The sequence below is a fragment of the Suncus etruscus genome, chromosome 6, assembly GCF_024139225.1.
Source record: "Suncus etruscus isolate mSunEtr1 chromosome 6, mSunEtr1.pri.cur, whole genome shotgun sequence".
Lineage (NCBI taxonomy): Eukaryota > Metazoa > Chordata > Mammalia > Eulipotyphla > Soricidae > Suncus > Suncus etruscus.
In genome coordinates, this window is record NC_064853.1 from 12800311 (window position 1) to 12822452 (window position 22142).

General features: G+C 36.2%; 1 protein-coding gene and 1 non-coding gene across 2 annotated transcripts in view; one reads left to right on the forward strand and one right to left on the reverse strand.

Annotated features, from left to right (window-relative positions):
* The window catches only part of LEPR (leptin receptor), a 93201-nt gene that overhangs the window by 28207 nt on the left and 42852 nt on the right, over positions 1 to 22142 (reverse strand). The window contains exons 6-10 of the mRNA XM_049775456.1: positions 15609 to 15817; positions 11095 to 11240; positions 8985 to 9129; positions 1898 to 2188; positions 1622 to 1739 (exon numbers count right to left, since the gene is read on the reverse strand). Coding sequence (XP_049631413.1) covers positions 1622 to 1739; positions 1898 to 2188; positions 8985 to 9129; positions 11095 to 11240; positions 15609 to 15817 — 909 coding nt within the window. The remainder of the gene's footprint in view (positions 1 to 1621; positions 1740 to 1897; positions 2189 to 8984; positions 9130 to 11094; positions 11241 to 15608; positions 15818 to 22142) is intronic.
* On the forward strand, positions 9346 to 9451 carry LOC126013069 (U6 spliceosomal RNA). The gene has a single exon (XR_007497403.1). It is a non-coding gene; the product is annotated as a U6 spliceosomal RNA (small nuclear RNA).

The window sequence follows — 22142 nt, forward strand, 5'->3', positions numbered from 1 at the left end:
CCAGTGACGCTCAGGGATTACTCCTGGCTATGCACTCAGAAATCACTCCTGGTTTGGGGGACCACATGAGATGCTGGGGGATCGAACTGTGATCAGTTCTAGGTCAGTGCATGCAAGGCAAATGCCCTACCACTTGTGCCACTGCTCTGGCCCCAGAAAGGCACTTTTTAATTCCCCATCTATATCACAATCATTCCACAAAACAAACCTTTGTCAAATATTCATTTGACAAAAATTCATTGACAAATTTGACAAATATTCATAGAAAACAAATAAATGGCATTGTCCTAATAAGATGAAAACAAATCAATTAAAGAAAGAAAATTGGGATCTCAGATGATTAGCCTGTCAAATAAAAATTCATATTTTAAGAATAAGATTTTAAGATTTCAGCATGATACATATGGAAAGTCCCTAATGCAAATACAAACTGAGTGTTCAAGAGCAGTATACATATTGTAAATAGCTGTGAAATATTATAAAAATTAAAATTTCTATATATTTTAAGAAAGTTATTAATTAGATAAAACTCTTAGTAGACAGTATACACTATAAAATAATGCCTAGAATTCTTTTTAAAACCAGAAAGGGTAAGATATGAACAATCACCAATAAACCTTTAATAAAAAACTTCAACGTTTATGAAGAGTTTTAGGGACTAAAAATGTAGCTCTGTGATAAGAGCACATGCTTGGTATGAGGCCTTGGTATGTTGCTTGGTATGTTTAATTTCCAGCGCACACACACACACACACACACACACACACACACAAACCACATGGCCTATTTCTAAAATCATTCATATTATCTCTTATAATCTTAGGACTACTATCACTAACTTGTCCCCAAAATATTAATCTTAAACCAATATTCGTGGGTATCCAGAATCTTCAGTATCCTCTAAAACAAATCAAAATGTATAAAAACAGGGAGCTGAAGATATAGTACAGTAAGTAGGTAGGGCACTTGTCTTGCATGCAACTGATCCAGATTCCAGGTTCGATCCCCAGCACTCCACATGGTCCCTCCCAACTACTCCCAGGAATGATTTCTGAGTGCAGAGTCTGGAGTAACCCCTGAGCACCACCAGGTGTGATCCCAGTACTAAAACAAAGTATAAAAATGATTTGTTCTCAAATTCCATCACCAGTTAAAATGCAATTGCAGACTATTAATTTATCAGAAACCATAATTTAATATAAAATCAAATTGAATATTTTTACCTCAAGGGTAAATGTTTTCCAAGAAACACCAATTTATTGAATTACAATTATACATGTTCTTTTTTTAAAGATCTTTACTGATTGATTGATTTTTGGGGTACACCCAGCGGCGTTCAGGGGTTACTTCTGGCTCTGCACACAGAAATCTCCCCTGGCAAGCTAGGGGATTATATGGGATGCCGGGAATCAAACCAGGTCCTTCCTGGGTCATCAACATGCAAGGCAAATGCCCTACCATTGTGCTATCTCTCCGATCCCTACAATTATACATATTCTAACTTCTTTCAAGAAAAAAAAAATCTGTAAAACTACTCTATGATAGCATTTTTATGACGTTTTTATCTCATTAAAATGTTTTATCTCATTATAAAACATAAAATAGCCAAAATTATACATACCTGTGATACCTCAATTGCAAAGTACTTCCCACAAGCGAGTGCATTGCATTGGCTGACCATCTGCAAGTCATTTTAGTTAAGTACCCATCAGTTTCACATGATATATTGATATTGACATCTATTTAAAACACATTAAAATATTAAGATAAAGCAAAAACATCCACAAAGTTGAACAAATATAAATCTCCCAGACATTTCCAATGGGACTCCTTTCTCCAAGTTCCCATTATAGAAATGTATCTGGTGGGACAAAATGAAAATCTTAGCAGTCCTTACCAATCACATATAATTCAGCATAGCGATGATGGCATGCATGTTCATTACAACAGTACACGGCATCGTAGGTAAACTTCCCTCGAGGTTTGGTTGCATTCAGATTGGGAAGAGTAACTTTGCTAATGCGATCACCCACAACACTATATTGGCTTGGAGGAATTTTCTCAGCTAAATTCAGCCACCAAACAATTTTGTTGGAAGAAACCATCTTGTCCTCATTTTTATACATACAGTGAAAAGAAACACTAGACCCGACACTTGTCAGAATTTTAGGTGGAAAGTATATGACATCTGTAAGGAGGAAGAAAAGGGGGAATATTAGAGAAAGACAAGAAACCTCACATTGGCAACTTACACCAAATAAAGAGTATTCCCAGTACATTGATAATTACAAAGTAAAATGAATGGACAAAAGACTATCCAAATGTAATTGCCTATTTGAATCATTAGTTTCCTATGTATAAATGAAATGAGTTTCCATAAATTTCTTCAGGATTTTCTACACACAGACCTACACTCGTTGTCAATTTGTAACTCTTACTCGCTAACTGGTAGGCAAAAAAATTATTAAAATAAACTAAAACCTAATTCAGAGGTGAAATGTTTCTTATCAGACTCTGATTCCACAACCAGTGTACCTGAGGGTAAATCACTCTCAGACAAAAATCAAGATTAAAAAATGCTAGTTACTAATTGTTTTCTTTGAGGTATGAAATTCTCATATAAGCGGGTAACATAAAAAAATGAGCTTTAAATAGTAAGACAAATAAGGAAATGTAAAACTACTGATGTAATATAAACTAATCAGTAAAACCATAAATATTGGTCTGTAATGTCACTCTGAGATATTCAAAAGAATAATATGGTGTGACAACAAAGAAAAATAATATCTTCCTAAGTATTGTTTTATTGCCATGCTCTCATCCATATAACATTTTTAGTTTTTTGTTGTTAGAATCTGAGCTTGTTGGCTTTTAAAACTAGAAACAGAATACAAAAAAACAGCTGTTTGTATTAGAAGTTATTTTTGCTCTAAATACATTATGAGGTTCATGTATTGAATGGTAGTATGTATGGTAATTCACTTTTCTGCTAAGAGAATATAAATTACTTTCATACACATCTTATGGATTTCTCTTTCCCCAATAAAAAAAAAAGCACAACTTCCTTGCTAGCATTAAAACGTTCTCTTTTCTGTAATAGCATGCTCAATTTTGCATCTTTCTCACTCTGTTTATATAAGGCATTTGCAGTTTGCATGTCGACAACCAAATACAAAGAGGGAAAAAATTAGTAGCATGAAATTAGTAAACAGAAGCTATTTCATTAACCTAACACTCTGATGTTACAGCTAAGCTACTTTATGTTCCTAAGAACTTCATCCTAACTCAAGGAAGTTTCCCTTTAAAATCTCCACTAATTCCTGAAAGATTATTCAATGGTTTCAGAACGATTTTTTTAAAGGAACGCAGGGTTGGAGAGATAGTATAGTGGGTAGATTGTTTGCCTGGCATGGTCAATCCAGGTCTATCCGCAGCACTCCATATGATCTCCTGAGCATTGCCAGAAGTAATCCCTGAACACAGAACCAGGACTAAGTTCTAAGCACCACCACCAGGTGCAGGCCAAAAAGAACCCCAAGAACAAACCGACAAAAACAAATATAGCATGATGGCAATAACAGACCACAGACAACATAATAGGAGATCTGATCCACATAATTGAGTTGAGGTGAGGTTAATTAAAAGGAAGAAATTGTGGGGTTCTTGAAGGAGAGAGTTGGGCACACTGGTAATATGTGTAGTGTTGAAATTATGTGCTTGAGAACGTATTAACCAATATTTTAAACAACAGAACCTCAATCAATTAAAACGATTTTAGTGCAAAACAGATGAAAATGTAAATATGCTTATTGCTTAGGACATAATTCTCTTCATATAAATATCACTTACTTGTTATGATAAATACGATGTGTAACTTGTTGGTAGGATGCTTGCAACAAATGGTGGACAAATGCAGTTAGGATGAGAAGGGTCAACTATGACAATGAGAGTTGAAACTGATCACTCTGGATAAGAACTGGGTACTGACAGGTGATAAAGTGATATGCATGGTACCCCTTCATTAACAATAGTGCAAAGAACAGTGTCCAAAGAAGGGTAGCAAGGGAAGACAAAGAAACAGACAAACAGAGGCAGGCAGTGGGGGAATAAGAAGGAAACTGGGGACATTGGTGGTGGGAAATGTGCACCGGTGAAGGGTATATAAGACTGAAACTCAATCATGAACAACTTTGTAATCACAGTGTTTAAATTAAAGGGGAAAAAAAGAGTCACTCTTTCTCCTTAAATCTATTTCTTTGCCATAAAGAAAAAAAAAAACACACACCTATTTTACAAGATTACCATCAGAAATCAAAGTAGATGTCAAGCATTTTGAGAAGTGCCTGAAATATAAGAAGGATCCTATCCCTGTTGCTATTTTTTTGTTTGTTTGTTTGTTTGTTTGGGGGGGACCACACCCATTTGATGCTCAGAGGTTATTCCTGGCTAAGCGCTCAGAAATTGCCCCTGGCTTGGGGAGACCATATGGGATGCCAGATATAGAACCGTGGTTCTTCCTTGGCTAGCGCTTGCAAGGCAGACACCTTTCCTCTAGCGCCACCTCGTCGCCCCCCCCCCCGTTGCTATTTTTTTTTATTTTTTAACTTCATTCATTTATTATTGATTGGTTGTTGGGCCACACCCAGCAGTGCTCAGGAGTTACTCCTGGCTCTGCACTCAGAAATCACCCCTGGCAGGATGGGGGACCATATGGGTGCCAGGAATCTAACCGGGTCCCTCCCAGGTCGGCTGCATGCAAGGCAAACGCCCCACACTGCTGTGCTATCTCACCCCCCCACCCCAAAACTGTTGCTATTGAATCAAGATTCCTGAGCTGGAATAAAAGCTGAAAACCTGCAATCGGGTCAAGAAGCGCCACCTGTAGATTCAGCCCAGCAAGACAATTCCTAGACAGCTTCGACCTGGCGCCTCTGCAGTACTACGTCACCGGTTCGTTTGCCCTCCTGGGGTGGCAGTAATGAGGACTGTGCCAAGTTAATGGGACCATGCGCCCTCATTTCCATTATGCACGCTTGTCTCGACGGCCGGGTGCCAGTCGTGGGAATGGTGTTGCAGCAACCCCGTTAGGCAAGAACGCCCAGTTCCCCGAGCTGAACTCAATCAATCACTGCGTCCTGGCAATGATGGAGCAAGTGGCCAGATTGGGCCAATGTTCTGGAATTCCACGTGAGAGAGCTTAGAACCCTTGATCGGGTTCCCTAGTAAGGTCAAGCAAGATCCTCTGCCCAGTGATCAAGCACAAGCCATTCTTCCCTCCCCTCCCCTTTGGGAAAATAAATAGTTCAAGCTTCTTAAAAATGTGTGTTTTAGTAGAAAAAGGATCGACTATGAAAGTGGTAGTTGGAACTGATCACTCTGAACAAGAACTGGGTGCTGAAAGGGGATAAAGTGATGAGAGAGACAGAGAGAGAGAAACAGAGAGAGACAAAGAGAGAGACAGAGAGAGGCAGAGAGATAGAGGGGAGAGAAGTAAAACATCTGCCCTAGAGGCAGAGAGGGAGGGTGGGAGGGAGGAAAGAGGGCATGGTGAAGGTGAAAGGGAAACTAGGGCCATTGGTGGTAGCAAATGCGCACTGCTGAAGATTTTTTTATATTGCAAAACTGAAAGTCAATCGTGAACATCTTTATCTATGAAAAACATGAAAAGCCTTGTAACTATGGTGTTTAAATAAAAAAAAATTTTAAGTGTATGCTTTTAAAACCTCAAAATCTGGTTTCTGTAACCAGAATTTGTGGCTTAGACGCCACAGATATGTACAAAATTTTCTCCCCACTTTCAATTTGTACCACATTTCTGTCTTTGCCTTAAAATCATTTAAGTTCCTTGAGCTTAGAGAGATAATACAACAGATCCTGATCTTTGGGGGGCAGAGCCAGGATTATGAACTGAGTACCTTTGGGTGTGACCCCCCCAAACAACAAACAGAAAATCATCTGTGTCTCACTGGTGTCAAAGCTAGTCACTTTCTTAAGTAGTTACTTTTCCGTTTTGTTTTGTGTCTGTTTGGGGGAGACACCCAGTGATGTTCAGGGGTTACCCCTGGCTCTTCACTGAAGAATCACTCCTAGCAGTGCTCGGGGGAACCACCTTGGATGCCAGGAATCCAATCTGGACAGGCCACATATGGGGCATATAACTTACCCATTGTGCTACCATTTCAGGCCTACTAAGTTGTAAACTCTATAGTCATTTCCAAATGCACAGACCCATCCTAACTTTTAACTCTCTGAATTTTATTTTTGACTTATTTCCAGATTTCCCTCTTTGGGATATCTAAAGTCATTGAAAGGGCACCTACAATAATAATAACTACTAGTAACAACATTGTTGGATCTTTTTTAAAACAACTATATTGTCCATTTATTTTCTGTAAAGCATATCTTTATTCACACAAAATATTTGCACATGAATGGGCATATATGTGTCTACTTTCAGTGTATTTTAAGAAATCTGGCTCTGTTACTCAAAAAAGCATAAAATAATGGTTTGATTTATTAAGAAATCAAGCAACGAAGGGATGGGTGTTGAAATGGCATATGATTTTTTTAACTTTTTTTTTTGGTTTTTGAGCCACACCCGGTGATACTCAGTGGTTACTCCTAGCTATGCACTCAGAAATCACTCCTGGCTTGGGGAACCATATAGGAAGCTAGGGGATCGAAACTTGGTCATCCTGGGTCAGTCATGTGAAGGCAAACACCCTACTGCTGCACCATCACCTCAGTCCCTGATTTTTTTTAACTTTTTAGTTCAATAACTATCAACTATCTGCAATGTTTTAACTATATCTCACAGTGATGTAAAAAGAATTAAAAAATAAAAATAAAAAAATTAAGCAAATTGTGGGTGTGTACATGTGGTTTTGGACCACACTAGATGATGCTCAGAAATTACTCCTGGCAGGTTCGAGGAACTACATGGGTTGCCAGCGACAGAACCAGGATCAGCAGCATGCAAGGCAAATGCCCTATCTGCTGTACTATTGCTCCATGCCCAAACCAAGCAAATACAATCCTATAGATATATCTATAAATGGAGAAAATAGATCTATAAACAAATTTATCTAAATTAAAACATAACTAAAACTGTCCATCCAAAACCTGTTGCCAACCTTAAATCTAAGATAAAATGAATGCAGATAGCCATGTATTAGAAATAAAATTTTCATCTGGAAATGTTCATCCTTCCAAGTGAATGCCTAACTTTGCTAAGAATCATTATTAGAGGGAGTGTGGGGTCAGTGTCTCCAAAGGACCAGGTTGGCTTTGCCCAATCTTCCCAGAGAAGACCTTTTCCAACTGTGGCACTGAGCCCTGGGTCCCTCACTTAGGAAGGTTCAATTGAGAACAGAAGTTAAGCTTGAAAATGGCGGGGAGGCTGGAGAGATAGCAAAGCAGTAGGGTGTTTGCCTTGCAAGTGGCTGACCCAGGACCGATGGTGGTTCAAATCTTGGTATCCCATATGGTCCCCTGTGCCTACCAGGAACGATTTCTGAGCACAGAGCCAGGAGTATTCCCTGAGTGCTGCCAGATGTGACCCCAAAACAAAAACAAACCAAAAAAAATTTTTAAAAAAGAAAAAAAAGAAAATGGGAGTTGAGAACAGAAGTTAAGATTGGGAATGGAAGTTAAGAATGGAAGATCTCATGTTCAAGATCTCATGAAAGCAGAAGGCCTGAAGAAAAAAGAACAGATATGACCCATTTCAATTCTTTATCTTTCTCTCATGGAGATGCAGTCACAGCTGCTCTCCTTGTGTCCTAACAGAATGCAGTCTGGGACACTCTGAAGACTTAAGAGAGAACAAAGTCCTTTCTGCTCTATAAAAAAAATTTAATTCATAGTGAATTACAGCATTATAAAATTGTCCATTACTAAGTTTCAGGCACACACTGTTCTAACACCAATCCCTTTACTAGTGTCCAAAATATATAAATCACAGATAGAATTTCACTAGAATAATAATTTAATTCCATCAAAAAAAAAAAACAGATGAAAGAAAGGCCAGAATGAAAGTACAATGGGTAAGGCAGGGTTTCAATAACCTGTTAACAATGCCACTAATATGACTTATTTTAGGACTAAGCAATGTTCTCTAAATTGTATATAATAGGAGCCACAGTGATAGTATAGTGGGTAGAACACTTGTCTTACAGATGACAGACCTGGGTTTGGTCCCTGGTACCCTCTAGTGTCCTCTGAACTCTGTTAGAAGTATTCTATGAGCTCAGAGCCAGGAGTAAGCCCTGAGAACTATTGGATTTGGCCCCAAAACAAAGAAACCACACAAAGTTAAATTGTATGTAATAAATAAACATGCTGGGCTAAATGTATTTAATTTCTACTTAGTGTTTTACATGCTACTGTGGCCAAAAAAAAAAAAAAAGGAAAAAAGCACACAAAGTACAAATTTTCAAAAAAAAAAAAGTAATCAAACATGAAGAGAAACTTTTGCACTTCTTTATACAAAATATCAAAACGCTAATATTTGTAATTTATGTCAAATAAGTGTTTCTAATTTTACCACATAAGTTAAAAAGTCAAAGTCTGGATTTGTTGACTTAGAACTCCCAACCTAACTCACTCAAGCTCTTTGAATAGATTTTCCCAAGCTTCTAAATGTTGTAATAAGCTTGTGTTAATAAATTAATAAATGAAAATTATGGGGGCTGGAGTTATAACACAGTGGGCAGGGTGTTTGCCTTGCCAGACCTTTGGCTGACCTGGGTTCATTCTAGAGCATCCTATGATCCCCTAGCCTGCCAGGAGTGATTCCTGAGTGCAGAACCAAGTGTAACCCTTGAGAAACACGGCCCCAAAAGCCCCAAAATTTAAAATGGAAATTAATATTATGTTCTTCCTTTTGCCTTAGCATCAAAACCGTTAAATGCTTCTAATTAATTACCCCAACAGCTAATTTGGTCAATATACCCCCCTAGGTAGAAATCACCCTGACAACCTACCTGGTGTAGTAAAGGAAAGCGAGGTGCTCCACTCACTCCACAATCCAGGGCCATCCAGTCTCTTGCTCCTCACCTGCACCTTGTATGAAGACCCGGGGAACACATTGCCCACCAGCAGAGAAGGAACTGAGACGATCTCACCTACCTGTCAAAGATTATTTGAAAACAGAAGAGCATCAAGTCGCTGTGCAATCTTTGCCAAAATGAACCACAAGAAGGACTCAACAAAGTTCAAAAAATTAAAATCTCGCAGAGTAGTTGGCTGGCTGCACCAGTATCAAACAGAATCAATAACCAACAAATGTTTGCCCATTAGGCAATAAAATGTTAAGTAGTCTGTGAATTTAAGAACCAAACCACCGTGCTCACTTCAGCAGCACATATACTAAAATTAGAGCAATACAGAGAAGATTAGCATGGCCCCTGCGCAAGATGACACGCAAATTCGTGAAGCGTTCCATATTTTTACAATTGCAACTGTCAAAAAAAACCCAAAAGAACCAAATTACCATGAGTAGAAACCTATTTTCAACTTAAGGTGAATGTAGTCTTGACTTTTCAAGACTGGTGAGATATAGTGCAAATGAGTTTAAATGAACAGATACATAGGATAGAAGCATGTGTTAGGATAGTCAGAAAAATAAATATGTTTTTAAATCAAACATCACAGGAGGATATGTGTGTGAAGCAAGATAGTTTTTATTGAAACTTATTTAGGAATATGTAAAGGGAGTCTAAGATAGAAGCAGGTGATAGAGAGAGAACACAGGCTTCTCCAGAGTGGAAATAACTGAGGAAAAAAACATAGAGATACATACAGATACATGCTTATGGGAGAACATGGCTTGACATGCAAACTAGGGCATGAGTACTCTTAAGAAACTGACCCCAATGATAAATCAGAACAAATAGAATGACAATTTACTAACGTGAGGATAATATAACTCTGTATCACTCTCTCAAAGAACCACTAAGAGTTGTTTGGCACTTACATTCAGTTTCCCAATGGCAGATTCCAAAGCCATCAAAGGCTAGGACCTTTTCAACTATAGTACGCTAAAGTGTGAACATACTAAAAAGCATTCAGAGTGTGAAAAGCAAAATCTCTCATTGAAACCCTACCATGCCTGTATTACAGATGGAAAGATGAAGCCCAGAGAAGTCTTTACTCTGATTTTATCATATGAGATTCTAAAGATTCATGCCCTGTTCATGGTAAAATAAATCTTCCAAAATATTAGCCCAGATCTAAACAAAGGTTCAACTCTAAATTATATCAGTTACACCAAATGCTCAAGTCATGGCCTAGCTCTTCTTTAAGTTTTAAGCATTAAACACTACTCCTCTTACTCCTCAACTCTCTGATTCATTGACCTATACCTAGGCCTCATTCACATCCCTGGCCAAGATTCTCAACATAACTGTTCTCCCTTCTAAGGCAACAGCACCCTCACCTTCAAATGCTTCAGTCCTCAATAAGATCTTATATGGTATATCACAAGGAATCAACATTCCCAAATTTCTCTTGCCCTGTTCCCTTAACCCCATGAATCCTGATGGAAGTAAAAAAAAGAAAAAGTCCCCTGATTTCTAGTAGGTGCCCATCTATCAGATGATGGAAAAGAGACTTGACATATTACAGAGCAAATGAGAGCACGGACACACTATACATAAACAAGTGTAGTGGGATGAGAGGAGTGAGGACTAAATTCAAACTCAGAAACTAGAGAAGGTCAGAAAAATGATAATGACAGATTCAAGATTTGGGAATCATCTTTCCAATAGCATCTTAAATGCATGTATGTAAATGAAAGGAAGAGAGCAAGAGTGAGAAAGTGCAGGAAGGAGGAGAGAGATGACAACACAGGAAACACTATATATAAATTCTTGGAATGAAGTCTTTTCTCATACTAATTCAGAACAGCAGAAATACTGTTTAGATGGTCATTTCTTAAAGGAAAGTGAAAAACAGGGGATTCAATAAGAACTGACCTGTCTAGAAGCAGTATGCATATTTGCTATGCTAGGACAGTTTTCTATGCATATAAACAGGGACTTTTGCCTTTACTTGCTTCATAACTTTTCATTTTACTCACTGAAATATACTCACTTTTCTCAGACTCACTGTGGAATTCTCTGAATATTTCACTTGATATTGAAGTTGAAATGGTGCCAGTGTTGAACTGGTCCAAGAAATTTTTAAATTGCCAATGTCTGCTAATTCCATATGCAAACCCACCGGAGGATCAGGCTTCACTTTAGAAAGAAAAAGAACACTTAAGTCAAGAAATTTTCATTATTTCATACAATCAAATCAAATGAATTTCATCTACCTTCTGTTCCTCTAACTGCTTCTAAAATGTAATCATTCAAGGCTAATTACACAACCAAAATATTGTGTCCAGTCCTTATCCCAATCTACATATTTTCATTTCCTTCTCTTTGGCAAAAAGAATACATAGGTGCAGTAAAGTTATTTTAGTAAGTATGAATTTCTGCTTTAAAAATCTTGTTTAGCTTAGCTTAGCATTTCCCAAACTAAATTGAAACTCCCACAACTATCCACCCACTGTCTTTTGAGTTATAAAGGGGAAAAGCATTTTGCAGAACCTACTTGGAAAATGCATGAGTATTTTGCATGACAAAATTTATACAAATGTATGTAAAATTATTCAGTGTTCACACAACATTTTGAAAGTTTAACAAAGCAGATAAACCTACTCAAATCATCTAAGTATACCTATTTCACATGCAAAAAATAAAAGGCCCTGTCTTGTCACTAGAAATGGAGATGGGGCTTCTTAAGTTATAGAATGTTTAACTTAGAAAATGGTTTCTAAGTTCATATTAATATGTGTATTTGTGTATGTATATTTATGTGTTTGTATGTAGAAATAAATAATAAACATAGGACAACATTTTGAAATTATTTGTAAATAAGAGCAATAAAACAATGGAAACATCTTACTATAAAGGATTGTCTAAATCAATATTGTCCCTATTAAGGAAATCAGTAATATTTCTTATAAAGGGAAGCCTATCTAGGTATTAAAAATCAATTTGAAAAAATGTTAAAAACATATTTTTGTTTTTCAATTTTATTAAACATGTAAATTTCAAATCCTGATTTGTTAAAAATTATCAGGAGAAAACATATAAGTATATATAAAAATGATAAAAATAGATGATTCAATTTTCCTTTTTATGCACTTATGTTTTCAAGATGTTTATAATTAAGAGGAATCATTCATAGAAAAAAACATTACATTGGAATATTTACTGATTTTTATCTTTAAAAATTGAATAGTGAAGGTGGATAGATAGAATAGAGCAGTGGTCCTCAAACTATGGCCCGCGGGCCACATATTGTATTTGTATCTGTTTTGTTTCTTCATTGCAAAATAAGATATATGCAGTGTGCATAAGAATTCGTTCGTTAAGTTTTGTTTTTACTATAGTCAGACCCTCCTATGGTCTGAGGGACAATGTACTGGCCCCCTGTTTAAAAAGTTTGAGGACCCCTGGAATAGAGGGTTAGTCATCTGCCATGCATATGGTTGACCTGGGACTCCATACATGGTACCCTGTATGGTTCCTAAGCCTGCCAGGAGTGATTCCTGAGTGCAGAACTAAGAGAAAACTCTGCCTGGTATGCCTCCCAAAGAACAGAACATTAATATTTCACTTCCTATATATTCAGCAATTTGAATATAATTTCTCTTTTCCTTGAATCAAAATTAATAAAATTGTCACTTGATCTGGCCTATTTATTTTTACTTTATGTGACATATTTTAGATTATTTAAAACAGAGACATTTCAAGGATAGGTGAAACTCATTGAGTCCTCCATGGCCAAAAATATAGAGAAAAAAAAACACAAGGTCAAAGTGAAATCATAAAATTGTAAACGATTGCATATTTCCCACTTGAATATAAATAGGTATTAATATTAGAAAACTTAAATAAATCTCTCTGAGCCCTCTAGGTACCCAGATCTAGATGTAAGATATATCCCCACCTAACTGCTTCTTTGAGAGCTAACTGTAATCACTGACATTTCTCACTACATCTGCTTCCCAGGTCCCTAGTTAAATGATTATGACCAAATCTTCCCATCAGCTGTCAATCCACCAAGTCTGTTCTTTCAAGCCCACCACCCTGTGCCAATTCCAACCCCGCATGAGTGTACTCAAATATCAACTTTCCAAACATCAGCTTTTTCTGAGCAAATGAAACCTGTTTCCTATGTAGCATCCAGTTCTCGCCCCTTATTTGCCCATTTTTCTCTCAGTCATCCCTCAGTCCTTCTCACACTGAACTCTGAATGGATGGCTTCTTGCCATTACATAGACATCAGTATTACAGAGACCTATTCCACCATCACATCTCCTCTGTTTATATATGCTTCCTCAATATCCCTTGGGCTACTAATAATCATTTGCAATTTAACATGTCACATACATGCAAATTTCCCAAACTTTGTGTCTCAGTGTCATGCAAACTCCAAATCTATGTGTTAGACAATTTAGTCATTACCAGTTTCAAAATAGCTCCTAAATCTGATCAATTCTTCATATCTAAAAGCCAACTGGACAATTTCAAGAATAGCCTTCTGTGTCCTCTGTTATCACTCTTGTAATGATCCTCCCTTTCCCCTTGCCCTGTCAATGTCATTTTCCACATGAAAAGCAGATATTCAAATACACACAGACACACACAGAGATCATCTTATTTTCCTGATTCAAAAGTTTCAATTGCATTTAAAACAAAATCAAGACTCTATAATCTTGGTCTAGGATAGGATATGATTACTCAAATGACTCTGCATTCTTCAACTTTATTCTGAATACAAGACCCTTTTGGTTCCTCCAATATCAAGCTCATTCCATCTCAGGAATTTGGTGGGTGCTTTCTTCCATGAACAAATTTTGTCTTGGACTTTTGCATAGCTCTCTCATTCAACTCAAATTCTCTTGTAGAGGACTTCAGTGATCACCATGGCTTAAGGAGTAGTACTCCAGTTCTGATATCTTTCACTGTATTACCCATTTTATTTAATGTACATATAATTTTTGAAGTGATATATATGTCCAAATATAAAGAAAAATTTCCTATACCTAAAGAAAAAGTTTTTAAAACACTTAAAATTTTTTAATAAGGCTTCTTAACTAGTTTCTTTTTTAAACATCATTTTAAACTCGTTCCAATTCTAAGAGCAATAGTACAGTAGGTAGGGCATTTGACTTGTATGCAGTCAACATAGGTTCAATCCCTAACGTCCCACATGGTTCCCCAAGTCCTATCAGTAGTGATCCCTGAGCAAAAAGCACACTGGGTGTACTCCCATCCTCACAAAAAATAAAATAATAAAAGAAAAATCATTTCAATTGAATTTTGGCTCTGAATGCTTCCCCAAACTCACCTGACAGGATTAGTTTTAAAAACAAATAATAGAAGCCAGAAATCAGAAGTTTGCTTCGCAAGCGGCCAACCCAAATTCAATCCTCAACCTCCCATATGGTCCCCCCCAAAGGAGTGATCCCAGGTCAAGAACCAGGAATAAACCCTGAATATCACTGCATGGCCCCAAACCAAATAAATAAATACAGATAATATTTGGATTATACAAATAGTACAACAGGTAGGGTGCTTGCCTGGCATACAGCTATACAGATTTGATCCTAGCACCCTCTATAGTCAGCCAATCGTGTTCACTTAGCACAGACACATTGTAAATCCTGAGCACAGTCAAGTATGGCACAATAAAACAAAAAAATATATAAAGAAAATTGTGTCAGAACCTAAAAAAACAGTTCTAGTGATTTGAAAATCAATGATGCCTGTAAATAGTTTGCATACAATAATTTCAGGAACTTCCAATGAAATTGTAAAATAAACTTATCAATTCATATCAATTCCTAAAACTGTATTGGGAAATTACTGAAAATTAACATTTGCAGATACCTAAAAATATTCAGCATTCTATGATATTTAGGGCTTATTTCTGACCCTGTACATAGAGATCACTACTGGAGGTGTTCAAGGGACCATATCTATGAGATACCAGAAATTGAACTCTAGCCCCAGACCAGGTAAATGTCCTACCCACTCTATTCTCTCCAGCCCCTTGTTTAAATTTTGAATGGCTGTCTCTTCCTACTTTTCATTTGTCCCTGATGTGAGGGACCAACTTTGCCTCCCTCACCATTTCCCCCAGATCCTAGATCAGGAGCCACTATAATAAAGTCAATAAAGAAATCAATTCAGGGAAAAATGTTTCTAGTTGTTTTCATAATGGTATCTACGATGTGAAAAAGTGATCACCCAAGAGTACATAGACATTTAACAGATGCAGGATTTAAAGAAAACAAACTTTTAAACTCGAATTTCTGAGATTAATCAACAAAGTTCTGTCAACCAGGAAAGAAAATTTATCAAATTGCAATCCAGAAAAAATTCCAGCTGCAATTGCAGAGAGGCTGTGGATCCTTCCAGAAGCTGCTCTACACATTCCCGGGCTCCATTGGGGCAGGACTGGTCACTGAATAGCAACAGTGTCATGTTAGAAAAGAGTATGTTTGTGTGTCTGGTGTTTACATTATACACAACTTATACACAACTTACCAACAGTTAGGGGTTGAACTGACATTAGTGGTGACTGAAAAGTCACTCCAGCAGACTTGATTTTCAAATACATAAGAAGAGTGTTGTTGCGCTTGGCTGCTGGCACTGGCATGTGGCATTCACAACCTTCCTGAGTACTGCCTAGGCACTGAACTCTCTGAAAAATGCCTTTCTGAGAGTCCAGAGGTACATCACCTAGAACTTCCAGCCTTTTCCGGAAAAAAGGAGCAAATGTTAACACAGATGTGAAAGTACTAGGATTTGAAATATAAAACACAAGATACACGTTTAGGTAAATTATTTTGCATACTTGACTTCCAGGACTTCTGGAGTTCTTGGAGCAACAGAAACAAGGTTAATGCAGATTAGCTATTAGAAAAAATAGAAGCAAAAAGAGACAGAAGCAATCATGCAGGTTTGAAAGGGGGAAAATTTGTGATCCTAAAACCTTATATTCAATAAATTATCTTTTAAATGTAGAGGGCATACCAAAATATAGAATATCATTGTCCAACTTCGTTATAAAATTGCCAAAGAAAGTCTTTTAGACAATAAAGAAAATGAGAGCAGGGGGCGGGGGGGAGGGAATAAAAAAAAAAAGAAAGAAAATGAGAGCAGAGAGAATTGTGTTCTACTTCCAAACGAAGTTGAACTAAAAGGGCCCTTACAAACTTATTACTCGAAGTATTAAAAATAGCCATGTAGTCATAGAATAGTCTCACTCATCTGTGGGATTTAAGAAAAATAAAAGAAAGTATGGTAATTAATACCCAAGAACAATAGAGATGAGGTTTGAGAGGACTAGCCCATGATATGAAGCTTACCATAAAGAGTGGTGAGTGCAGTTAGAGAAATAACTACACCAACATCTATCATGACAATGGTAGTGAGTGAAAGAAATAAAATGCCTGTCTCAAAACAGGCAGGGGGTAGGGAAGAATGGAGATAGAGGATATAGGTGATGGAAAGATTTCACTGGTGAAGGGATGTTCTTTTGTTATTATGACTGAAAGCCAATTACAAACATGTTTGTAATCATGGTTCTTAAATAAATATTTTAATTAAAAAATAGTCATAGGGGTCAGAGCGATAGCACAGCAGTAGGGTGTTTGCCTTGCACATTGCCAACTCTAGTTCGATCCCTGGCATCCCATATGGTCTTCCAAGCCTGCCAGCAGCAATTTCTGAGAGCAGAGCCAGGAGTAACCTCTGAGTACTGCCAGGTGTGCACCCCCCCAATTAAACAAATAAATAAAGAAATAAAAAAATATACTCATGTAGTGTGGAATTTGTAGCATAAATGGTATAACACAGCAGCAGCACTAAGGTTGGGAAAGAGGAGGATTATATAATACAGGATTATATATTACAGGATTATATGCAAGCACGATGTTGGCTTAACATACAAAAATGGTACAATTTAATTTTGAGGTATAATATCAGTTAACTACAAGTTAAAAACCTATTTTATAAATCCTAAAGCAGTCACCAACATACTAAAACTAGAAGCTTTAGTAGTAAACTCAAGCAAAATATTAGTGCAAAGATAAAAATAAAAGGAAGTCATGAAACAGGATAATAGAAATCAGTAGCTTTGTGAACAGCTGTTTTTCTACAAAAGTATTAATAAAATTCTGTGAAGAAAGATACTTTTTCAATACATTGTACTGAAACACTGGGATATCCATTAGAAAAAGCAAAGAACCATTACCAACAAAAAATCCCCTTAATGTATACTTCATACCAGATTTACAAATTAATCCAGGCCTTCCTCCCCCAAATCTTCCCAGCTCCTCTACCAAACTACAAAAGGAAATAATGGCCATTGATACTCCATTGGTAGTTGGAACAAGGTTAATGCTTCTGTCGTTTATGCCTCTGTGCCATTCTCAGAATGGTGGGGCAGGGTTAAATTCCTCTTCCCATATGAACTGCAGCAGCCCAGTGCCATACCTACACCCTCCAACAGAAATGGCCCAGCTTCACAACTTAACCTTATCAAACTGCCATGCCATTAAATTTGTTTCAGATCTATAGATCTTGGATACCTCGAAATTTCATCGAAGCATCAGCCTAGTAGTATCAAAGGAAATCTGATGGGAAAGTTACATAGAAATCTACCAAGTTTAGTGACATAAATAGTAACACAAAAAAAAATCAATGAGCATTAACCACAGGCCAGTAAATCCTTAGACCTTAACTCTCAAGATACCCTAGGGAGATACAGCAATTATTTAAAATGGACCCTTGTTTGATCTGACTTTTAATAATCCTATTTGCTTGTGTGTTGTAACAAATAATATGAAGCAAATTTGCTCATGTCTGTAAGGTGACAGACTATGATGGTAGGTGAAAAATTGGTGGCGCTGGTGAAAGGAAGGTCTCACTGGCAGTGGGATTGGTGTTTGAACACTTAATGCCTGGAATAACTGTATTATGAACAACATGGTGAGTTATGGTATTACAATAAAGTTTTTTAAATGATCCAGATTGAATTATAATTCATTGATTAAATTTAAATTCATATGTATCCCATATATATGATGTATAATCTATATATAACTGAATACTATGTAATGATCATAATATAATATAGATTATATACTATAATATATTATTTACATATAGTATTTTATCTTATATAATTAATGTATTATATATTTTGTTATATATTAATTCATATGATATAAGATATATTATGTATAATTTTATAAATATAATAACAGACTACATAATGTATCATTTGAATTAAAGGTATAATAACTGAGTATTGAAATTTATTTGATATTTAATAATACCAATAGCATGCAAAACTAAAATGCCATGTCTGACAATTGGTTGTTTTCAAATATTAAAATAAAAGCAAAGGGGCATGAAAAAATGGGATAAATTGTGCTTTTTGATGTCAGAAACATGTTTTGAAGGATATAATGCTTTCACTGGAAAACATCCAAGTATTAAGGCCAAAGTAGAACAAAACAGCAAATAAGATATACTCTTCATTAATATGTCTCAACTATGTATGGTTCTATTTCTTCAAATCAAGGAATCAGCAAATTAAAGAATCACATCTTTCCTTTTATCTTTCAGTATTACAATGTTTTCATACTTATAAGAACAGAAGTTTTCCAAGTTTGTATGAAATTTGGAATTCACCAGCCATGTTACAAGTCAAAGTCAGAGTAAAAGATTTTACTTTTCAAGACTTAAAATGTTTTATTATTCATAAAAAAATACTCAAGTATACTTAACAATTTTGAGAACTTTGAAGTATAAGGATTATGATCATCAAACATTTGAACAAAATTTGGGTTTGAAGTTATTTATATTTATATTTATTATTTATAAAAATACTCAAGTATACTCAACAATTTTGAGAACTTTGAAGTATAAAGATTATGATCATCAAAATTTGAATAAAAATTGGGTTAAAATAACTTAAGAATTTAAGACTTTCAAAGATCTAAAATACCTTAAGAATTTCTAATGATATTTTTAAAATTTTAGGCAATAAATGCTTTGTCCTAATAACACATATAGTTATTCAATACCACATTTCGTTTGAGTAAAATTTAAAGTAAAAATAGTTTTTAAAAATCTTACTCTACTGCGGTCTTCTTCACAAATTTCAGATTTGTCCAGTTTTAAACTCAGAAGTAAGATACAAAAGTTTGAGTACTGGAATTTCATTTTCAGTAACCACAATAGTATGCCAAAAGCATGCTCTGTTAGCTAATTTTTAGTTACATGTTTATTCCAAGATAATTTTTCTAGACTTTGTTTTTATGGTGCCTTTATTTTAGTACAACACAGAATTTCCCAAATGTGTTCTCATGTTCTCTGTCTCAGCTGTTGCAGGTGAAAAGGGCTGAGAAGTTTTCCACTATTATACACTCACTGCCATGCCTGGTAAGCATAGTGGGTACGTGGGTAATTTACAAAAAAAATGGGGGGATGTCTTTCCCAGGAGTAAGATAAACTGTCTAAAAAAACAGTTCCAAGATGATACTCTCTCCTTTAGTTTCTCAGACAAATATTAATAACTGAACTCAAATAATGTTCTCCTAGGAGGAACATATTTCAAAGAACTTTAAATCCCTTATGGACATTCGATTTTGGTTCCTTCTAAATGTGGAATTATTTACACATGAAAGCATCTGAGCCGTTTCTTTTGTGAAGTCCCTAATGTTCAAAGAAAGTGATTTTGATTAAAAATTTTGCTATAGGGACCGGAGAGATAGCACAGCGGCGTTTGCCTTGCAAGCCGATCCAGGATCAAAGGTGGTTGGTTCGAATCCCGGTGTCCCATATGGTTCCCCGTGCCTGCCAGGAGCTATTTCTGAGCAGACAGCCAGGAGTGACCCCTGAGCACCGATGGGTGTGGCCCCCCAAAAAAATTTTTGCTATAGATTTTTTTCACTATAGAGTTTTCCTCAATGGAAGTTTAGCCAGTTATTAATGCAAACCAATCTTTTATACTATCTAGGTCTTCCACCTGATTAAAAAATAGTCTTATTAAAGTAATTTGGAGATACAGCTCACAGGATGAGCACCAAAAATTATATATCATTTAAAGGGCCAGAGTGAGCACAGTGGCTAAGGCTCTGTCTTGAACACAGCTAACCTGGGTTTAATACCCGGCACCCTATGTAGCCCCCTGAGGCTGCCAGGAGTGATTTCTGAGTGCAAAGCCAGGAGTAAACCCTGAGCATTTCCAGATGTGTTCCTAAAACACACCAAAAAATAGAATTTAAAAGAAAAGAGTCTATTTATAAAATGGACATAGTAGCCAATAGAATAAAGAATAAAACAGAGGATAAATAAGAAAATGTTCCTTAGCTGTAAGAGGTTTTCCTGTCATAATAGTTTTAGATACTAATTCAAAATAAAAACAAGTAGTTATATTTTAAATAAAGAAAGCATATGTTCATTACATTAAAATGATATAATTAAAATGTTTAGGGTGAAGAGATATTTTAGGGCAAATAAAACATTATACCCCAAATCTAAAATTGATCTTCATCCCTTCTCTCAATACTCAGAAGTTGAACTGAGTCACCTTCATTTTAGATCAATGTTCAATTTGTGCTTTTTCTGGAACTTTCCTACTCAATAGTTCTCATTCTGTCATCTTCCTTCAATGGATCTCCTTTTCCATCTCTTAGACTTTTTCTCCCTACTCAGTCATTTTCTACAGACAATAAATGATCTGATTCTTTCCCATCCTTTATTCACTCTGGATACCTGCTATTCCTCCACCTTACCCATATTCTAAAGTCTGCTATTTCTACTATGCTTCTTGGGCATCTCAAAATGAAGAGCTCAATCCTCTCGGTTATGGACATTTGTCTAAGTTTTCTCACTGCCCAGCATGTGGAAAATGTAATGGTAGGTAAGACTAAACACTGATAGTTAGAACATGAACTTCCCACTTGAATATACCCTCTCAGAAAATCTGCCTTGATGAGAATAGCAAATAGACAGGAAGCATCCAGTGAACAGACTTGGAGGTAGAAATGAGGACCAAAGTAAAAGAAAATAACAATTAAAAAAATAATTTGTCCTTTGGAGCCAAAGTGATAGCACAATAGGTTGTACATTTACTTTGCAAGTGGGCAGCCTTTTTCAATACCTGGTATTCATATGAATATGGGCCTCTGGGTTTCACCAAGAGTAGTTACTGGATGCAGAACTGGGAGTAAACTCTGAGAATTGCCAGGCATGCTCCCCCCTCAAAAGCCCACAAAAATAAATAGTGTAATGATCTACACTCAAGATTAACTATCAACTACTCCCTCTTAAGCAGTACAAAAATGAAGGTGATAGCAGTTATACATGTTTTCTTCCTGCTTAGGATGCTTGTCTGTGCTTTTATGTATGCGTTAACTAATTTCTTCCCTTAATTATTTTACATAAAGAGTTTCGGTATTATTTACAAATTTCTAATAAGTTTCCTGAACATAATTTATGTGAGGGGCGGTGGAAGTGAGGAATTCTATCCTTAGTTTTTTGGAGAGTTCTACCTCCATATTGCTTTTCCTAGAGGTTGAACCAGATGATGGTCTTCCAGGTTTCCTACTACTTTATACCTATAGGGGGTGCTAAAAAGAAACTATGAGGCTGCTGGAGGAAAGGGGATTTTGGATCAGTCCTGTTTGGCTTTCAGTATACCCCAGCATAAATTCTTCGCTGGGGTTCCTGAAGCAAATTCCCATGACCAAGATTTCTCTTCCACCTACATTCTCAGATACAACCAGATCAAGCCTCTTTACAGTACAGGCTTCTCTCAGAATACACACCCATTTATATCTGCAGTGTCTTGTAAACTGAACAACTGGAAGAAAAAGAAAGAAGTCTATTGGAGAAAAGTGGCATTTAACTATATATATATATATATATATATGTACATATATATGTATGTGTACATATATATACATATATGTGTGTACAAATATATTAAATGCCTATTAAAATGCATCACGTATTTATTTATTGTCTCTTATAAATGTATATAAATCCAAATAGAAACAAAAG